The sequence below is a fragment of the Pteropus alecto genome, unplaced genomic scaffold (genome assembly GCF_000325575.1).
Source record: "Pteropus alecto unplaced genomic scaffold, ASM32557v1 scaffold3, whole genome shotgun sequence".
Taxonomy (NCBI): domain Eukaryota; kingdom Metazoa; phylum Chordata; class Mammalia; order Chiroptera; family Pteropodidae; genus Pteropus; species Pteropus alecto.
This window is the reverse complement of record NW_006442484.1, coordinates 9,983,676-10,006,428: the sequence shown is the minus strand read 5'-3', so window position 1 is coordinate 10,006,428 and position 22,753 is coordinate 9,983,676. Positions and strand designations below refer to the sequence as shown.

The 22,753-nt window shown below is 32.6% G+C and overlaps 1 protein-coding gene across 12 annotated transcripts in view; it reads left to right on the top strand.

The window, feature by feature from the left end:
- Window positions 1-22,753, top strand: part of DPP10 (dipeptidyl peptidase like 10) — a 1,220,852-nt gene that overhangs the window by 1,109,956 nt on the left and 88,143 nt on the right. For all 12 annotated transcript variants that reach the window (XM_006921020.2, XM_025039378.1, XM_025039373.1 and 9 more), the window contains 2 exons: window positions 12,518-12,638; window positions 22,570-22,724. In XM_006921020.2, coding sequence (XP_006921082.1) covers window positions 12,518-12,638; window positions 22,570-22,724 — 276 coding nt within the window. The remainder of the gene's footprint in view (window positions 1-12,517; window positions 12,639-22,569; window positions 22,725-22,753) is intronic.

The window sequence follows — 22,753 nt, the reverse complement described above, 5'->3', positions numbered from 1 at the left end:
CTCTACTATAAACTCAGAAATGTGTATGCATGGTGACATCCACCCCAGAATCCTATTGTTCATTTACTTCTCGATCGTATTACATCTTTCAAAAGCTATGATACCAAGTCATCAGTGGAAATTGAATTTGAACTTTTTCAAAAAGCACCTCACTATCTGTCTAAACCTCTATTTTTCTATTTCTATTAGTCGCTGTACTATCTGTTCTAACATTAAAGTATTATATGCATCAAACTTGGAAACTGCTCAAGACTCACCAAAAGCTAAAATTAAAAGCCATCAATCTTAACGGATGGTATATTATATATTTTCTGTATTAGAATCAGAAACCCATGTAGGAAAGGAATTTGGAGTTTCAGTTTAAGATATGCTTTGCATTAGATGTTAATATTACAGTATCATTGAAATTATTTATGTCCCATTCTACTTTCTGCTTCTCAACTAGAACAGAAGCTACTGAAAATAATTGTCATATTAATTCAAAATGGAATGAATGATTCTAGGATCAAAATTAACTTTTTTTCTAGGCACTTTATCCATCTTTGTATCTCCACAAATGGACTAATATTATTCTAGTCAGTTTTTAGACAGAGTTGGTTTTCAGATTGATTATTCAAACCAGTAAAAGGAAAATTATTAAGAAAGTAGCTCCTTCTTATCTTTTTATTTTTCTCCCACTTTTCTCTAGTTCTTTGATAATTCTTTTACATCTGTAGTCTGGCCTTTCCCACTATCTAACACATCTCTTTGCCTTGTCATTCCTCTTCCTTTCCTTTCTGTTCTTTTCTATACATGTGTTTCCATCATCTGATCATCTAACTCTGCCTTTTCTCATGTTATTTCCTTTGCTTGGAATATTGTTTTATTTTTCTATTTCTTGCAAAATTTACTGGAACTTGTAGGCTCAGCAAGGATGTCATGTCTCATCTGAAGCCTTTTCTGACCTTCTTATTCAAATTCAGATTATCTCATGTCTTTCACTCACATTCTAATGATATTTTGTGTACCACTATATCATAGAAATACTATATTTTGTGAATTAATTCACTTTTTCCTTATATTTCTTATTTCAAACTGTGAATTTATCCAGAACAAGGGGTAAGACTTGGACAATGTTGTCTCATTGACGTAGTTGAGTGCAGTAGAATTGTAAATGAATGAGTTGACATAACTACAATGTGTCTGTGTATACCCTATAAGTTATCTTCTTTCATCTTTAAACTTTCTTTATTAAGGAACTTAAAAACATTTTTTTCCAAATGTGTGTCTACTAATGTGTGTCTTTAAATATTATAAAATGTACAATATGATCTAACATTAGTATTTGAAAAAAATATTATTTCACCAGGGACTTTATATAACTGTTCTTTCCAAGGTTTATTTTTCTGCTTTGTTTGTCAATGCATCTCCAAGCAAGAATGAAATAAAATAAATATGGACAAAAACAAAAGAAAACAAACACAAACAAACATTTGTGTGTGATTTACTGAGGCAGAGTTGCCTTAAATGTAAATTAAATATAAGACCTAAACAGGACACTTTGCTTAAAATTTTAGCCTAAAAATTTAGCCGTTATTTTTTATAGAATAATGAGTAATAGAATAATTCTTTAATTGGGCAATGTCACAGTCAAAACACTGACAGAAAGATTTTGAGTTGTCATTTTATTGGACAGATGCAAGTGAGAAGAATGAAGGGAGGGACAACAGTGAATAATCTATGGCAAACAACCAAACATGAATTGCTAATATTCAAAATTACTCTTAAACACCCTCTTACATGCTTTCATACACAAAATAATACATTATTAGGGCATATTGTGATGCAGTTACACATACATCATGGGTAGGGTTTAATTATACCCCAGTGTAGCAAACAGACTACTGAAGCACAATGGATAGCCATTTTTATAGAACCTTACAGAGGAGGGGAAAATGGGGATATATTTCAAGTGCTTTTTATTCTGGATTCCAAATTCTGCTGGAATTTAAATGATTCTTATCCTCAGTTCATCATTGACTCAAATTAAGTTCATTAGAATATTAACTAGAATCAACAAATTAATTTTGAGCATAGACATTTTATTACAAAGTTCACATTTCTATGATTATTTTAAAGGTATTCAGTATTTTTGGAGGATATAGTAGAAGGTTTTTGGAGTGTTTCTGTATTGCAAAGAAAAACCCAACCAAACAAAAAAGCAGACCTATATTTCTTCATTTGTTGCCAAGGATGCCTTGAAATTGCATGAAGTAGATTAAAGAATCTAGAGCTGTAAGGAAAATGTGCATAAGAGATAGCCAGGGCTGGTTCCACCTTCTGCATTTTTCAATTTATTTTCTTATCAGCATCCCTATAAACTGGAAAGCATTAGGCACAGATCTATTGATAAGCATATATAACTTCTTTCAATCTCCCTCAAACCTCCTTCATGGAATCTCTTTTAATAATTTCCCTATTTGAAATAAAAAGTGTTACAATGTAAATAAAAAAAAAATTGTTTTAGTATCAGAGACTAAAGTATATATGTAGCATGCCTTTCGCTACTCTTTGGATGATGAGAGGGAGAACAGCGAGCTGGGGAAAAGAATAGTTAATTCAGCTAGTTCCCAATATAAATAACAGTGAAGGACTTTCTTAGCTATGAAGGTTTGAAGGTTAAATTGTTGGGTGCCTCCTGGCAATTAGGATTCCTGGAAGTGAGCAAGAGAATCAGCTGTTTTATTTCAGGAGAAAATGAATTCATTAAAAAGATTTCTGAAAGTTCTCAGAATCAATGAGAAGTTTGCAATTCCAGGACTGGAAAATGAGCAGGAGTTGTGAGGAGCCAGGCACTGTTGGACATAAGACTGTGTTCAGGACAATTTGATTAAGATACTGCAACTGTCAGCCACTTCAGTGGGCATTTTGCCTCTGACTTTGCTAGACTCTTGAAGGTTTGCTGTTGCTCTTGTGAATAACTTCTCAACTGCAACTTTATTCTTTCAAGATTCAGAGTCATAGGTGGTGTCATGACTTAGGGATGTTTTAACTGGCTTTTTGTCTTTATGATTGGAAACTAGGTTGTACTTTAGTACTCACATAATGCAAGAATCCTACAAATTAGAAAGTGAAATCAGATCTGAATGGTTAAATTAGAGAAAATATGTACATTATGTTGCTGATGTAGAGAAATAGGAGATAAAGTCATTAACCTACCATCTTCAAAAGCTTAAACTTCTTTTTAGGATAATTTGATAAGTATGTTTGATTAATCTCAAATTATGATAATATCTTTTATGGTTAATTACTTAATAGCGTCAATTATTATTATTATTATTATTATTATTATTATTGAGCATCTATGTACAGGTACATAGACCAATATCCATGACCAGATTTTGTTTTCTTTAATTCTGTAGACCACCATGAGAAGTATTAATATTATCACTTTATAAATGAGGACACTAAGTATCAGAGAGGTGAAGTAACTTAATTGGCCAATCTTACAAAGAGCACTGCCAGGATTAGGCAGTCTCTCTGATGGAAATCCCATTTTTATACTTTTGTTTTTATTTTTACTTTTTGTTTCAAATTCTACTGCAATGACATATATTAGGCAGTATTATTTCCCCCTAAATTAATGTCTTCATACATTGGTTTTATTTTTCTTTACCTACTGCATCTAAATTGATTTTTATGTGCTTATATTGGTAATCTCACTAGATTGTTAAGGCCTTGTCTTTATATACCCTTTAGATATACTTGTCTTTTTGTAGAAGACTTAGCACAGTGCTCAGCATATAAACGGTGATGGATACATATCAGGTTTATGATGGAGGACTAGAAGGAGGGAAATAAAGCAAGATGGGGTGGTGAAGGAAAAGAAAGTAGAGTATAGGAGAAAATGGATATATAATGACTAATACCATCTTCTAGCATTTTGACACATATAAATAAGTACATAGGATATTTTTTAGTAATATAATAATGTTGATGACTATCTTCTGTGGGTTTCAGTTTATTAATTGGAGACCATAAATATTTGTATTAATTTTTCAATTAATAAAATTATCTATCATAAGATTGTTTCTCACACTAAATGAGTTTTATAGACAGATGTAGCCAAGAGATTGTTTTCTGTTATATTTTATTAATTAGAGTTGTCTTCAGTTATCTGTTTGCTAACTTTTATTTGGTAAACATTTTTTTCTTAAAAAAAAGTTAGATAAAAAAGCTTTGGAATTGGGAAGTGACTTACATAATTATGAATTTAAGACAAAAGGATATATTTCACTTCTTTGAAAATGCATAATGTTCTGTAAAGGTTTTAAGAAATAAGAACTCTTTGAAAGGGCTTCCTGATATGAATAATTGCAAATGTCAAAGATGAAAGTTCTCTGATAGTGATTCTATCTCCAGAATGTCAGGTACTGGTGCAAAGGTGACATAAATGATTTGAATGAGTTGTTTTATATCCCAGTGATGGTCCTGCAGAGAAATGAAAGCAGTATTCAATAACCCACATAGAGATTTATTCAAAGTCAAAATGTCAGAGGTAATCAAACTATTTAACTTGTGCTCATAGCTTTACTTTGCATTATATAAATGGACATTCAGAATTTATTACATACTGCGCAATTAAGGAAGGAGAATTTTTATAAAGCTGAATGATGCACTGTGACTTTCAGTAATATATCCATAATCATTATTGTAATATTTTAAATGAATTATGATTACTAATAAAAATCCTGCTAACATTTTTTTCTTTAAGTTTAACATACATGCCCCAAATACACAGAGCTAAAGCCATATGAACACTCCCATTTACACTGTGCCCAGTGTAGAAACTGAACATCGTTTATATCCCCAAAGACCCCTATTCTGCCCTTTACCAGTCACTGTTCTCTTCCGACTTATCCTGAGTTGTAATATCTGGTTACATACATTATAAATAGCAACTGCTATTTTAAATGGCTTTTATAAATAGCACTGCTATGAACATTCTTGTATATGTCCCTTGTTATATCTGTATCTATATTTGTATCTGTATCTTATCTGTAACTGTATCATCTGTGTCTGTATCTCTCTCTCTCTCTCTCTCATCTATACATCTATATCTAGATATATATATAGATAGATAGATGCATATATATATATATCTGTATAAGTATGTACATATAAGGATATCTATGGATATTTAGTCATATATTCATATACATTTGTGTTAGGTATATACAGACAGTCATTGGATTATGATGAGTTGATTTCCAATTTTTCAAATTTATAATGATAAAAAGTGATCCTCATCAGTAGAAACTTTTGATCTTTTCTTGGTCTAATGATAGGCAGTACAATACTCTTTCACGATGCTGGGCAGGAGCAGCAAGCCACAGCTCCCAGTCAAGCATACTACCATGAGGGGTAAACAACCAATACTCTCCTATGTACTGTGTTGCTGGCGTTTTTTGAATATTGTGTGCTGAGCACATTTAAGGTAGGCTAGGCTAAACAATGATGTTTGGTAGGTTAGGTTTATTAGGTGCATTTTGACTTATGATATTTTCAACTTATGATCGATATATCTGGATGTAACCCCATCAAAAGTCAAGGGACATCTGTACCTTGGAGTTGCTGGGTCATACAGTTATGAATGTACTGCTTTGGTAAAAATCGTTACAGAGATTAACAAAGTGATTGGACCAATTTACTCTCTCACCAGAAGTACACTAAAGTTCTAGATGCTTTTACATCTTTGGCAGCGCTTATTATTGGCTCTCATTTTCATTTTAGTCTTTCTAATTGTTGAACCAAAATACTCTGATTTCTTTTGTCTACTTGTATTTGTTCATATTACAAAAAAATCTAAGTTATACGAATCAAAGTAAAGACTTTATTTATAAATTTATAATTAAATGCTTTAAAGAATTATTCCAAATGTCTTCTAGACTGGAATGTAGCATATTGCTCAAAAGGGAAAAATTTACTTAAAATTCAATTGGACCAGATCCATTACTAGGATATGGCTTAAATATTTCAATCATTTTTATTTATTAAAAACAATTTAATTGACTTGTAACATCTTATATGTATGATGGAGTTCAAGATGGCTTATTTTTATACATTTTCTCTTGATAAAAAACAATTATATGCATAATTATGTTTTAATACTGTTCATATAATGAAACACTCTCACTTATTACAAAATGATAATTTATCCATAATAATGACCCTAAATGACTGAAAATATTCTTTTGTGTCATTTATTTCCAAAATAATTTTGCATTAAATTTATTTTAACAACACATGTTTAGTTTACTGTAAATTCTTTAAGAAGTTGATAAGCTGGCATGATTAGAAATTAAAATCTAGTCCTTGTAAAGCAAAGGCAAAGGTTCCACCAAAATTTTGAAGCCAGTGTTGGATCAGAGAGTAAAATGAGGTTGGAGTTTGATAGACCAAGAGTAAAAGGAGCCAAAAGTATTGTTGACTGAACATTTATGTTCTATTAGGGTAGGACAATAGGTAGAAACTGCATATGATCTGAAGGGTACAAAACTAATATTAAAGCTACAATGACTGATTCTGAAGAGTGAAACTTAAAAGGACCCAAGTGGGAGATACTGAAATATTGGCATTGCAATTTACAAACATTTTAGACATAAACAAAAAGTCAGGAATAATACCTCCATTTTGACAATTATTGTGCCTATTAAGCAGAATATTTGAATTATTATTCTGCCAGCAGTCTCCCATTTCCACTTTCCATTCTTTTATTGCCACCAATTATTTTCCTAAATATTTTCCTAATCGCTCACCTGTTCATAAACAACTTAAACCTGTCAATTACTAAAAAGATGGGATTCAAACAGTTTGGTCTAGCATTCAAGTTGCCCTGTGGTTTGTCACCACCTTAACTTTCACAGCAACTATAAATATATGGAGACATATCTGAATCTTAAAGAACAATTCTAATATTTCCATAGTTGTTCAGCTATTGCTTTAGCTCCTTCTGTTTCTTCAACCTGACATTTGCTCCTCTATCTTTCTAATCCTATGGACTCACTACGTGTCCTTTATAGCACAATTTAGACTTGATATCTCTTAAAAGTCTCCACCAAGCAATTACCCACCATGACCCCTGCCACATATGGCTGAGAGCTGTAATAGGTGTTCCCTTCACACAGGATATTAAAAGTTTATCTACTTGTCTCTCACAAAGAATTATAATCTAATTGGAGACAGGGACTACACATTAAACAACTTTATAACCCCAGGCATACTTAGGAAAGTACTTTTTAATAGCAAATTGACTTTTAAAGGTTTGAGGAATTAAACAAAATTATTTTATTTATGGAGCTTATACATACAAAAACCTACAGGGGAGAAGATGGGGAGATATGTAAAAAAAAAAGTGTAGGGGAATATAATCAATAATATTGCAATACATTTTCAAGATGACAGATGAATACTAGAATTAGTGGGGTGATCACATTATAAGGTATAAAAGTGTCAAATCTCTATATCGTACACCTGAAACTAATATAACTAATATTGCATGCCAACTATATTTAAATTCAAAGTAAAAAAAATACGTATTTACCTCAAAATCAATAGTTCTCAACTGGGGGTGATTTTCTCCCTCTCCCTCAGGGGACATTAATTAATGTCTGGAGACATTTTTGATTGTCACACTGAGAGAGGGGGCTGCTACTGACATCAAGTATATAAAAGGGAGGGATGCTGTTAATCATTCTACAAGGTCAGGGTAATTCTCCACAACAGTGAAATAGTCTGTCCTAATGTCAGCAAGTGAAAAATCCTGCTCTAAGTTGAGAAAACGGTCTTATTATCATTAGTTTCAAATTTAAAAATAAAATTAAACATCCACTATTTCTTTATGTAACCCACATACCAAGCTAATTTCTGTATCACTATCATCATGTTTGCATTATCTCTGAAATGAATGTTGGTACTTTATTTATACTTACTAATCAATATGCTAACTGATATAATTTACATACAAGTATAAATGTGATCAAGTCCTTTTAGTATATTTTATACTTAGTGAACCTTTCCTCAGTCTCTTCTGGTCAACTACCTGTTTTTCACTCCTCTCATTCTCATTGTACATCTACCTTCTAACACATATAAGGCCAGCTTATATCCTTCCATTGTTATAATTTTTTCATATATGTAATATATGTATGTATTATATATAAAACTGTTTTTATTTATATTTTTATAAACTGCCACTGAGCCACTATTGCTGAAGCTGCCATGCTAGAGCCACTGGCAGAAACAAATGGCTTTCAATTCATGACTAGCAACTCTCTTTTTTGAGGAACGTAACTAGAATCTATTTGTCAAAGAAGCTGAGAAGACTAGTTTGCAAGGGAATCTTGAACATGTAAATTTCAGACTTCTAACAACTCACAATAACAAAAGTAGAGGGAAGACTTGGGGTTGAGAACAAACAGACACTATCCAATGTATATTTGTTGTTGAGATTACTGTTAGTTTGTATTAGAGTTGTCATTGGTACGCAAAAATGAGTTCATGTTCAAATCATTTTCTCATTTGTTGTTCTTTTGTTGCTTGACAGTATCTCATTGAAACTTCTCTAAGTCAACTCATGTAGCACTAATGTATTCCCCTCAAAGCCTGAATGTTATTACATAATATGGATGAGTCATAATCTATCTGGGCATTTGCTTTGATGGGTTTTCACCTTGACTCTTCTTTTTGGCCATCAAAAACACTGCTGAAATAAATATCACACTCTTCATCGTTCTCTACATATTGGTGATTTTTTTTTTTTTTCCTATAAGACAAGGTCCCAAGTTTGGGATTGCTGATGAGATAGAATATGTTATATTTTCAATTGCTATATTGTTTTTCCATATAACCATAACACCTTATATTTTCAAAATCAACATAGGAAAGGACCACTTTCACCACATCTCTGCCAGCAATGTGTTATCTGGGATAGTCTCTTAATTACAATTTTTCCCAGGAAGCAAGCCACAGTAGAAGGCAACCCAAATATTATCCCAGCTCCACTGTAAACTTTACAGATCCTCTTACATCATTATAATGCATGGGGATTTTTGAATAATTCACAGTTTTTTAATATAAAATTATGAAAATTACTTATATCAGTGAAGTTGGAATAGATTTTTAGTAATATTTCAGCTAAAATAGATCAAATATTCAACTACATTTCTATTTTATTTTGCTGTTCTTTTTTTTCCTTTAAACTGGCTAAAAGTTTGGGAGAGTGTTCTATTTCTGTATTGCGCATTATTTCTAGTCAAATCAGTCACAGTAGGCTAATTTGTATTATGATTATTCTCAATCCCAAAATCTTAATGACTTTTAATATCATTTGTTTCTTGCTATATGTTTGTCACAAATTGGCTGGGGATGGGGAAAAACTTTGCTCATGCCTATTTATCCAGTTTGGGTGTCCGCCATCTGAAGCATTGCTGATGGTTGTGACAGGGGAAAGAGAAAACAGAAAATTGAAAATCAGCTCTGAAACACTCCTGCACAGCAATGGCACATACTATGTCCAATCACATGGCAATTAGAAATATTGACTAACACTATCAGAATAATTTCTTGGAATAATTATTATATATCTCTCATATAACTTGTCATGATTCAGCACATCATTTTTCAGTTGTCTTCTTGTTCCCTTATTGGTGACTTTACCAAATTTGAATTATTTCATGAGTATATTAAGACCATTAATTTTGAAAAACTGGGTAATTGGCTTGCTCTATGGATTGAAGAGTTATGTGGTCAAGCTATCTATTTCTATTTGTTACACTCTTTAGGTGGCTCATTGAAGGAATTGATTAATGGCATCAAAAATATTATGACAGTTTAATTAGTAAAATTAGGATAAATGGCATTAGTGTTTGCCATATTTTCAGTGTGATTGAAAACTAGCTGAAAAGCCCTTGATGGTTGCCATTTGGATTAAGTTTAACTTCATCACACTACCCAGATCATACCTGAAAATATTTGCAGATGTTGTATTGCTAAGATAGAGTTTGTGATTATTATTTGAAACTATATAACTCAAGGAAAAATCTTGGTAATTGAAATGTGCTGAGATTATAAATGTACATTTTCATGAAGGCAGCCATTAGTTTTTTTGTCTACAGAAAAAAATGATCTTGTGGACATTCTTTAGTATTGCAGCTTTCAGCAAATGGCATTAATATTCTGATCCCATATTGCTTGTTCTTTTACATTGAAGCAGATGTCAGTTTCATATGGATTCTGAATTTCATCCAATCTGTTCTTCAAATATAAATGTAATTACTGGTCAATGATTTTGGATAATTTATACATCTGCTGAAATCGTGGAGATTTTATTAATTATTTTGACTTAGAGTTTGTTCCCTTCAGAAAGCCGAGGATTTGGAACACTGTTACTTTGTATTAAGTCACTCTTACACTTAATAATAGCCACATGTGCTTAAGTAGGATTGGTGTGGATGATCTGAACTGTCATTATTCACAAGTCATAATCAGAAAGTTTATATACAAAGAGAGGCTTCCTTCCAAGTAAGGAAGACTTTGCACACTTATTTCATATACATTTGCAAAAGGCATAAGAATGTAGTATTCAGAAGATGTAAAACTTAAGCTTTTAAGATGGCTAAATAAAGTTAATATATTTTCCTCAGTTATGAGGGATTGTGAAAGTCACTAAAACCAACCTCCATCCAGACACCTGAGATATAGTTCTTAAACTTTTGCCTAAGTGTGACTCACATGATTTCAATAATAAGCTTATTTCTTATTTTGTATTATCAGTAGAAAACTTCTTAAATAAAGGACAGTAGTAAATATCATTTGTTAATACCTCTCTTCTTTCTTCTCCTCCTAGCGCTATCACTACTACTATTATTATTCTACTACCACTTCTAATACATATCTAACCAACATGATATTTACTATTGGTTAGTAGTTTGGGATAATTTACACATCAAATGAAGCTGTAGAGGCTTTGTTTTGATTTAGAGTTTGTAACCTCCCAAAAGCTTAGGACTTTGAGCCAAATTATCCTGTGTGAGGTCAGCCCTGGTTCTATATGTTCTATATGTGCTATATGTTCTATATTCATCATCTCATTTATTCTTCACAACAGATATCTAAGGTAGGAGTGAGACATCGACATTTAAAAAAGAGGACTGAGATTTAGAAAGCTTAAGAAAATTATCAAAGTCCCTAAGATTTTCAATTTAGGCTGCTTGATTATGAAGCCCACACTTTTAAACACTCTGTATATCTTTCTTTCTTCACCCTGGCCAAATTCTTTTTCTTATACTGGCATTCTCACCTGTAATATAAATGTCAGATAGCGGTGGAATGATTTATTAAATACTCTATTAAATACTTGCCAAATCACCAAAATCAAAATAGAATATCAATGAAATTTTCTGTATATTAACATTGTCTTCATCACTGCACACTAAGATTTTTAATTGGGGACTTGATAATCAGATAATTTCAGAAATTCTTATGTTTGCTGTATTTCCTGTTGTGTGATGATCCTATAGCAAGTTGGAACACATGGCACTAGGCCATCTCACACATTCTTAGTAGAATGTTCAATCTAATTAACAATTTGGCTTGCAACAGACAATGTTCTATTTCTCCTAACATGGACGGAACATGGTTCTGTGGAGGTTATAATCACATAAGCCGCATAGCAGTTTTAAATGCTCAGCATTAAAATATTTTAAATTGGGTTATAAATAATTTTATCTTGAATTGTCTCTATTAAAGGCAATGTAGACAGATGCTGTTTAATTTCCTCTGTTATTCCTATTGTTGTTGATATTGTTTTGGAAGCCTCTGTAATGTTTTAAACCTAAAACTCTTTCTTAAACCCTTAGACACAAGGTTATTATTATTGCTATGCTATTTAGAAAAGACTTGCCAGGAAAAATTGGGGGAGAGTGAGGTTTGTTCCACTTTTCAATTCAAAGAACTTTTGCCATCCTTTCCTTTTTTTATCAGTAGATCTGTGAGTCGAGCTAGATAGAATCAGAGATTTTGTAAAGATTATTTAATTGATCACCAAATGCATTTTTGTAAAAATAAAGACCCCTAGCTGAAGTTTTTAATCATTCATTTGGTTGTTACTAAAATGGTAGCTAGTACAGTTATCAGTCTCTTAAGAATGCAAAATCTTATCTCAAACCCAAACCAATTTTGCAGTAAGAGAGATTATTAAGTAGATGAAAAATTCTTGAAAATATGGATATAAAAGTTTCAATACCAAGTATCATGTAATTTCTAAATGACAATTTTACATTGATATGATTAGAAAAAAACAGCCATTAATAATTAAAAACAATACAAATATATGCATTAAATAAAATAAATTGAAAGAAGGCAAATAATGAAACACTTAGCTCTTCAGCTATTGTTCTATAATAAGACAGTTTTTAAAAAAAGGTTTCTTAATATGTTGGGTTTTTGGTTTGTTTGTTTTACATGTTTCCTGATCCAGATTTATATTTTTGAAAATAATATCTACTATCAACCTGATATAAAGAGCAGTTCGTTGCGACTGACATCTTCCGGAAAAGAAGGAATTATTTTTAATGGGATTGCTGACTGGTTGTATGAAGGTGAGTTGAATAGATTTAGTTTCAAAGGAACACAAATACATATTTTTATATAATATCTCTAAGAAAAATTTGTTCATTCCAGAACAATACTTGCAGCACTATTTCTATTTCTCATTTCCTCTCAAAATTGCCTTCATGCTTTCATTATCTTTGCATGTGCTCATATTTTAACTGGTTGTGATTTTCATCTATTTATATGATTCCATATTTGATATATATACACATACATATATATCTCAAATGTGGAATCATATAAATATATATACATTTTGTATATATATGTGTATGTGTGTACATTTTGTTCAGACTAGATAGATTTTATTTTTGGTGATGCTTAACTAATGAAAGTGAACGATGACCTTGCATCAATCCTTCTGGAATTAGATGTTAAATTTTTCTGACTCTTTGGAAAAGAAGAAACAAAAATCTTTAATAATCAAAGAGTACATGAAAGCCACTTGATTTTAGTCATTCCCATTAAGAACATTCTGTCACATTTTAAAAGTCATTGCATAAGGAACAAAATAAAACCTACCTAAAGAGTTAATTTGCAATAACTGTTGAATTAAGTTTTAATAACATCTGAGAATATAAAAAAGAATCAGATGATGAAAATCTTTGTTCATTTTGATCATGTACCAATTGTCAGCTGAGATATAGGTACAGAAATGTCTGCAGAAGACTCAAAGCTTAAGTTTAACACCAAGGTTTTAGACTCTGCAACTGATCTTGGCAAAATATGTCAAGATTTAAATATGTCAAGTTGGTATATTTTATTAGAAGTTATAAAGCTAAAATCATCCAGAAAATAAATTTTCTAGAGCAATATTAGCAAATGCAATCTCTCTACTTTAGTCAATATTTTTAATTCTGTACAAAAAAAAATTATTTAGCTTATTTATTCATTGACTATTCTCTTCTTCAACAGATATCATTGATGACCTACTATGTTCTAAGTACTTGTCTAGGTCTGAGATACATCAGAGAACAAAATAAAGTACTACTTTCAGAATTTTACATTAAGAAACAAATCTTACTGGGAGGAGCCATTTTACTAAAGAAGAAATATTATAGCCCTTGAGATATATAAGTATATGTGTACATATATATTTATATTTATATTTTTAGGTATATGGCAACATGAAATAATTAAATATTTGAGAGACCATGGTTTATTCTGAGGAGTAATGATAGCTATTATGGAAATATCAACAATAATTATGCTATAAAATTTTTTAAAAATTGAAATACCAAAATAGATAGGATAATTTGGTTGAGAACGTCAGAAGATTACTTATTTTCTTATTTCAAAAAGACAAATTATTGTAAGGGGCTAGGATGGCCCAGTGAATTGAAGAAGCAAATAGAGAACAAACATGAAACCTGAGTAGTTCTGGGAATCTAGGTAACCAAAGCTAACGATTACTTACCTAAAAGAAAAAAACTAGGTAAGATATGTCCTTTATCTTGAAAATTTTTATCTTGGAACTGAGTGAGCTCCTGAAAGATGAAGAAACCAGATCAACGCAGTAGGATAAGTTGTCAAATCGCAGTAAACACAAGATTCTATGAAAGAGCAAAGGAGAGAGATGCAGCCCATTCTAGAGATTTGCAAATATTTCACTAAAGGAGAAAATCTTTGAGTTGAGCCTGAAAGATTAGGAATTGTAAGACAATAAGAAACTAGGAAGAAAAATCCAAGCTAGAGTTAAAAGCTTATAAAAATTTAGTAGAGTTAAATAGCTTGGTACATGCCTAGGGAACTAAAATCTGTTTGTAATTGTTAAGGCAAAAAAAATTGAGGAAAAGGAAGACAGCAAGAACCAAAAGATAGTGACCCTAAGAATAATCTGAGATTTCAGTTATTTTTCTACTAGTAAATGGGGAAACTAATAGAGCTTGTAAGTGAGGGAGTGTCAAGATCAGATCTTTCATATAAATAGATTTTTTCGCTACAGTGCGAAGCTAGGAATGAACGGCAAAGAGAACTAGTGAGCAGCTATAAGGGGTTTTCTGTCTTCTATGAATATCTAATGAGCAAAAAAAATAGTATGGTTAAAGCAGGAAGAAGGAGGGAAGATTCTAAAATTGATGAGGCAGTAAATAGATATATCTTAGTGGTTAAATGGATGGCGTAGATGGAAAGTAAAGAATGATTCTTTGGCTTCTGGTTTGGGTCACTAGTAAATAGTGATGACACAATGAGCAGGCATGCATAAGGAGTAGTGAACTTCAAGGAGGAGAAGAATAGGTTAGTGGGAACATTGGTGTTTTGTAATATGCTAGCATGCTACATTGCATAACAAAATGTGATCCTTAAAATTGAAGTACTTTAAGTCAGCTGGGGTTATACTCAATGTTAAGTGTACTGAATTGGCCAATGACCAAAATGATGTCGGCTTCTGTCCTTAGGGAAGTCTTCATATAATTTATGATGTTACAATTTTACAGAAATTATAAGGAGAGAATTTAAGATCATTGCCTGAAAAATAAGGTTGTTTTTTGTTTTTTGTTTTTGTTTTTCCTAATTAGAGAATAACAATCCATGTATTTGAACTGAGAGTGAACAGTGTGTTGGGGATTAGGCAGGATAAAAAGGTAACCAAACCTTTGTGACAACACTGGAGATCTGACGCATTTCAAAGTGGAAATGGAAAAATTATAGTTTTTACCATTCAAATTAAACTCAAACTTTGGACTCTTATGTTCTAAGCATACTACAAAACTTCAGATGTGCTATGTGATTTAATCCTCACTACAGTAGTATATCTAATCACTTACTGACTAAACCAAGATTCAGGGAGGGTAGGCTACTTGGACATGTCCTCAAGAGCTCATGAGACACAGAGCTAGCCCTTGAATGTGTGTCTTCAAAGCTAGTGTTTAGTCCTAATCTGACCTGCCTGTCACAGTGCAATGCCTTTAATTTTTCCCTAAGAAATGACATACGTTATTCACCTAAGCCATTAGATTTCATTGGTCTGTTTCCTCAGCCAAAGACTCTGAACTCTACAGTCCATGAACTTATCACAATTCTTGCTTTATTTCCAAGAGAAGGTATACTACAAAGGGAATCAATGTTAAGGTTTTGAAGAGGGATTTAGGCAATTCATATGTCGTTGATTTTCCCTCAATATTTTACCTGGCTATGTTTCAAGAGTCCTCCATGTACCTTATTCTCGCCCTATAACTTTGTTTGTCCATTGTGCCAAGAGCTCCCAGATTCCAGACCTTCTCTCCTCTCTTTAAAATACTCACCAAAACACAGTGAGTTCTACTAAGAATTTATATGATCTCAACAGTATGTGTGTGATATCCTAGTTTGGAGATTTCATTTTTATTACTTTGTAGAAATCAATCACAATCTGAATTAGTGCGTGGGAGACTCAAGAAGTAATATATAATATTTCCACTCATTTTTTATATTAAAATTTGCCTTCTGTAAATGTCATAGAAAAAAAGATTAGATAAGGAATCACATGAAAGATAAAAAAAAAAAAAAAAAAAAAACATTTTCATGGTAAATTTTAAGGGCATGCTTTAATCTTTTTAGGCCCAGACCAATCTATAAGCATGGCTGTTGTTCCCAAACAGTTACTAATGTCGAATCTTTAAGTCTTTGAAAGTATCATTTTAAAGCCTCTTCGTCTTTATTTCCAGCATTATTCAATTTTTAAGGAATGTGAAATCAAATAAAATATGTATTTTAAAGAGTTAGTAAAGTTTAGAAGAAAAATAAAACACCATTTTAAATATAATTCACATAAAGAACATCTAATGTTATTCATATAATTAGTGTATTTAACATGGCAATTTAACTAAATAAAATTTCAGATCAATGTTTTGTTAAAAAAATAAAATTCACACATTTGCCAAGTTTATAACTTAAAATTTTCTATAAAGTATTTAGTCTATTAAATAGAAACAAAAAATGACTTCTGCTTTCAATTATTTAATTGTGTAGAATATTGGAACTAATATGCTTAAATGATTTATAAATACATTTTAGAATCTCATATTTAAAGGAATTCTTTTTTGAAATTTAATCCAATAGTTATTGAATACATATATCTGTCAAGCATTATCTCAGAGCAATAAGATGAGGAGTAAGCATTTCTGTTTTGGGTACTTCTAACTTAGTGGCATTAAAAACTGTAAATAACTAATATATAAGGAATCATTGGAGCATTGTAAATAGAAATATAAATAAAACTACATGTCAGCATGCTAAATAGAAGTATAAATAGAATTAATACTGATGAGATGGATGGATATAGCCTTATAGAGGAAATGGTCTTTGTATTGAGATTTAAGAAAGACAAGAGTAAACAACTGAGAGACAAAATTCACAGGATGAACAATATCTTTATCAACAGATTCTGATTATTACCTTTTTATTAGTTAATGAGAACAATAAAAAGGGCTTATTTTCACTGTTTTTTTTTTTTTTTTTTGCTTTCTCTTGGACACAAGAAGTCACAATCATTTTTCATTGATTCAACAAATATTTATTGAGTGAGCACTTACTAAATCTCAGTAAAATTGGACTGTGACAGATAAACAGTCAAATAAAAAATTAGAGATGCAGCTATAGAAGCCAGAGTAAAATAAGATAATGGACAATGCTAAGTCTCTGGAGGGCAGACAAGCTAAGGAGTTCAAAGTTACTGATGGATTGCGACTAGAACTTGACAAAAGCAAAATTAGACAATCGATGGTACCAGAAGCAAGATTGCAGTGGAGAGGTATAAAATGAGAAGTGAGACCATTATGAATATAGACAATTCTTTCAAGAAAGTTGAACGCAAGATACAGACAATAAGTGGAATAAAAAACAACCACAGACCCCCCCAAGGATGGCAGTAGGATCCTCAGAGTCCTATCTAAGTCAATAAACTACAGATGGATAAAGTTAGCTTAATTTTTAGAATACCATGTTAATCTAAACACAATAATTCTATATTAGTTAGTTTTCTGTAAGTGCTTTGTGATGAGGCTATGTTTTTAAATACCTGTGATATGAAACGACATGTGTTAAAAATTTTGTCTGCTCTGCAGTGAGATTTGCTAAATCAGTGTAATCAAGACAATAAAAAGACCAACCTATGTTGAAATGAAGTGGAATGCAATTTGTAAAAATACTTTGTTTATAAATAATATAATAAACACAGGAATTTTCAGTCCATGAGTAAAGTCCTTATTAGTTGCAATTAAAGAAGAGTGTACCTTATCCAAAAGGATTCTTAAGCTAATTTGTTCATGATTCTTTTATTTCCTTCCCATTTCAGTTAGCTTTGTTTTTGTACCTGAAGGAAGTCACGTAACTGTGTGTATTACTTTGCTATTTTAACATTTTTCTGAAGCACAATTTTAGGCATAGATTATTCTAAAATAAACGAGAGTAGATGACATCAAATTTCTAATGAAGGCGCCCTCAAATCCCAGCCACTGTAATTCTTGAGTACTTTTTGCACAAATACTTTAGCACCAACGAGGATGGAACCCGCTTCTTAGAAACCTGAATGTTAATTTTGGGCAATACGATCTTCGTGTATCTTCAAGAGCCTCAAAGACTTAAGAGTTTACACTCATTTGGCGTTTAGTATTTTTTTTCTTCAGCGTGTCATGTGGTTGTCTCCTCATCTGAATTATATGTTATTTGTGTAAATCAGGGTGAAGATCATAACTGAAGAAAAAAAAGAAGGCACATTCAAAATAGTATTCAATGTTTACCTGTGAAGAGGCCACTTATCAAAGACAAGGGATATGCAGAAACCCGTGGCTAGTAATGGCTTAATCATTAACAGCTTAAGTGGGATGGAAAGACAGATATTAGAACCTAGAAGGAAGAAATTCTGTAGTTTTCACAATAATGAAAACAGTGAGTTTTGATTGAGGAACACAGTCAGACCCACCTGATTTCAAAGGGTGGGAACCCCCAAAATAAATACCATGCACTAACTTTCTTTTATTGGATTTGTCTGGTTTCATGTTGGTCATATCCAACAAAAAGACAGAAATCATGGGCGTATCTTATTATTCAAGTAAAAATTTTCTGTCGCCAGAAAAGGAGCTACTTTTGCTACTGTTTCATTGTAGAGTGGTATTAGTCCGGTTATTTATATATACATGCCTAAAATTAATAAGTGCAGCCAATACATGTGCTTTTTTATATAAGGTTTTGAGGAAAATACCTCAATTAATAAAAGAAATAATCTTATCATGGGGTCCCTTCATCAACTTCTGACTAGACAGGTTATTTACCTGGTGGATCAAACCAAAACTTTACTCCTGCCAAATTGTATCCCTTTGCTTCTTTTTCTTCCTGAAAATATTAGGGTATCAGTTTTCCAGTGAAATGGAAATTGGAATATAGAAATACGAAATTGGAAAAAGATGAAATTGGACAAAGGAGTATTTTTGAAACTGCTGAGTTCCAAATAAGTATATATTTTGCCCTTCTTCATATAGTAACAATATATTTTCTTCCTGGCAGAAAAGGTTAATCATCAGACTCAGCTCAGTGACTATATTTCTTGTTTGCTTTTTTTTTTTTTTTTTTTTGCCCAGTTATATTTTGCCCAAATGGTCAGGGGGAAATTTCAGTTTCCTGTTGGAGGCAATCATCCCTTAAACATTAGAACTCCTAAACCCATCAAGTAAAAGAGAACGATACAAGTAGTGAAAGAGAACACTACCCTTCCACTCATTAGTTCTTAGATCTGTGCTTCCTGGCTATGCAAGAGGGACATGTGCATGCTGTAGGATGGCATCTCAACTTCAAACAAATAGTGCCAAACCCAGATAGAGCATGCTATTTCACTCTTCTATCAAGCCAGGTACATGATGGGGAACATGATAAAACCAGTGAATTCCATGGGTCTGAGCCCATTGTTGTTCTTTTTGCTAAAAAATATTTCCTATTTGGAAGTGACATAGTGCGGGTAATCAGAGTAATAGGTAAGTTATTCTGTAAGTTCATGAATAGCAGTAGTAACAGGACTGCAGGCAGCAAAGGCATATCCATACCTGGAATATGTGTCTTAGTATGTAATGACAAAATGTTACCTCTTCTTGATGGAAGGGTGTCTATGTAATCTACCTGCCACCAGGTAGTCAATTGGTCCTGCTAGGAAATAATGCCACATAAACAGTATAGTGAAAACCACAATCATTGGCAGGTAATAGAAGGAGCCAGAGACAAGCTCATATGTACTTGGTAGTCACACTGCTCATCTGCTTATTGAGAACCTCCTCTGCTATCATTGTGTTTTGATGGACGTTAAACAGAATACTAATGTCTTCACATTTTTTTACATTTTTACTATGTCTAATAAATCATGCACTTAATTTTCCCTAAACTTTCTTGTCACTACTTTTCTAATGTTACTTTTCTCATATCCCTACTCATGTGCTCATTTATTAGTTATTGTGTATGAGTCAGGCTGGATCCATGATTCAAGGCAAGCAGTAGTAAACAAAATATCTTGTTCAAGTCTGCCAGCTTGGAAGATTTATATGTATTATAGTACTTTAATGCCATTTTCAAGTCAGGCTGTAGTATGGAACCTATTCAATTTCAGCATGTTCAAGTGCCTCATGCAAACCTGGTCATAAACCAGGCCTGCATTCGTTCCTCCTTTACTAACTTGTATTAGAAAAGACATCATGAGTCATAGATATGAGATGAAGGGAGAGGGTAAAGTAGCAGATGCAATACCATGGGTAGTCCTATATATACTACTTCTGTTGTTGTTTGTGTTTAGTTTTATGGTCAGTGAATCCGATAACATTCAGTTAATGATGGGCAATATGGGTTGCATAGTCTTTTGGTGTTCCATGATAAGAGCTTCTGCCAGAGCCCAGTGGAGAGCAGCTTTTGAAATAAAGAATATTTATCTGCACAGGAAGAATTGGTCTTTCACTAAAGCTTATAATGACTATACTTTGATTATCATATGATGAGAGTTAGAAGCTCCACACAGCATCTCTGTTTACCATGAATCCTTGCATTGCCATTGTGCCTGCTGGGTAGCAAGATAAAGATGGTAGGGAAGGTTATGCCATGGCTTTGATCTGATAACTAGCCTTCTGTTGCTCAGATTCTACAGGTCACTGGGAAATAGAACAAGGCAGTGCATGTGAATGTGGTGTATATTGTTCTTCAAAATCCACAGTTCCATCCTTATTTACCTTTGCGTTGGTACAGTTCAAACAAATTTTCTCTCATTTTACAAGAGATAGCCTAGTGTATCCCAGGCTACTAGATCTCTAAATTCTTCTCTAAGGATTCAAATTCTTAAACTTTACAGGAATTCATCATCCCCTCTGACTTTATGCCTTTATGGAAAAAGGTTGCCTCTGTCAACAAGAAGACTTGTGGGAATTTTGAGGTTCAAATTCTTCAGCCACAAAATTATACATATATGACAACATTCCACCAAGAAATGTGTTATTTATGAGACTGATTCGGAAACTCTAAGTATACACGTTTACCCAAGCAGTCATCCTGTGTGTCAGTGTCCCAATACTTCTCCACCAGTATCTTTATCTTATCCTTTAAAAAAGCAGGTGGAAATGAGCCCCTGATGTGTTATAGCTCTGCAACCCTTACTATGTATGTTTTCCTGAACATCAGACATATCTTCTCCTCTGCGGAAGAGAGAGACTCTAGATGCCATGGTGAACTTTTGTGCATTTCTAATTTTGCAGTCATGGTCTCAATTTTTTTTTTCCTAAGTACTCTCTCTGCAGCATCATAAGAACCATATAAACTTCACTTTACAATCTTTATAGTTGCCACCGTTGTAGCACCTAAGTGTCACAACCACTTGTCTTTCCAGAGCCTTTCCTCTCTATCTGCATTTCATTCTATGTTATAATCAGTGACAATTGATTACTCATGATTCCATCCCTTGCTATTGATTATTTATGCTCTAATTTTCCCCTGGACTTATCATTAAATCAAAGATATAGATATAGATATGGCTATATCTCCAACCTAATCTCAAAATCTAGTTTTAAAGGTCTCTTTTATCAGTTTACTGCTACTATTAATCACTGTATCCCAAAAGGAAAGAGATGGCACATTCAATACTTTGAAGAGGATTTATGTACAAAAAGACCATTTACAAAGGTGAAGGTATAGGGTAAACATAAAAACAGAGCTATAATCTAGACTAGAAGCAGCAAAGCTATTACCACCCCAATGGCCTTAGAGATGAACCATTACCACATACAAAAGGAGAAAATTGAGTAGAGTTGGCTGCATTGACAGGAGTAGTAGTGTCATCATTTAAAACACACTACAAGCCTGAGGTGACATTTTAGAATAGACTTAAAGATATAAATACTCTAACTCTTCACTTCTTCTAATGGCCATCCTCTGGAGAACGTGGGAGTTCTTTTGATGTAGCTCATGTGGGTTAGTATTCTGGGCCAGAAAGCAGGTATAAAATAGTGGATAGTGAATCTGGAGTCACATGAAAGATATCCAGTGTATTTCTTATTCTACTTTATTAGAGCTTAAAATAGTTTCATGAATCTAGTAGGTATTCAACTTGTTTATAGAGGAGAAGATGGGAATATGACTGAATGCAGTATGAATGGTGACATGATTTTCTGCCATATTTCAGTCTTTGATTATTGTTCTCATTCTTTTTACTCTGATAATTCTTTCATCTTCTCTGTTCACATTGTTGACAATCCATGAAATCCTGACTCCATTACTTTGTTTCTTCCTTCCTTTGCATCCGCTTTTTCTGGGATTAAAAGGGTAACTCAGAAATAGAGAATGCTCTATGAAGTTGATAAAATCGAACGCATTGTATAGAAAATGTACATATACAATGGAAATATCAAGGACAGATGTTTGTGGGTCACTGAGCCCACATCTCTACAGTTGATTTCAAATAACACTTGTTTATTCTAGAGGAACTTCTGCATTCTCACATTGCCCACTGGTGGTCACCAGATGGAGAAAGGCTTGCCTTCCTGATGATAAATGATTCACTGGTGCCTAACATGGTTATTCCCCGGTTTACTGGAGCATTGTATCCCAAAGGAAAGCAGTATCCATATCCTAAGGTAAGTAATGTAGAAGTGCTAGTTTGTTC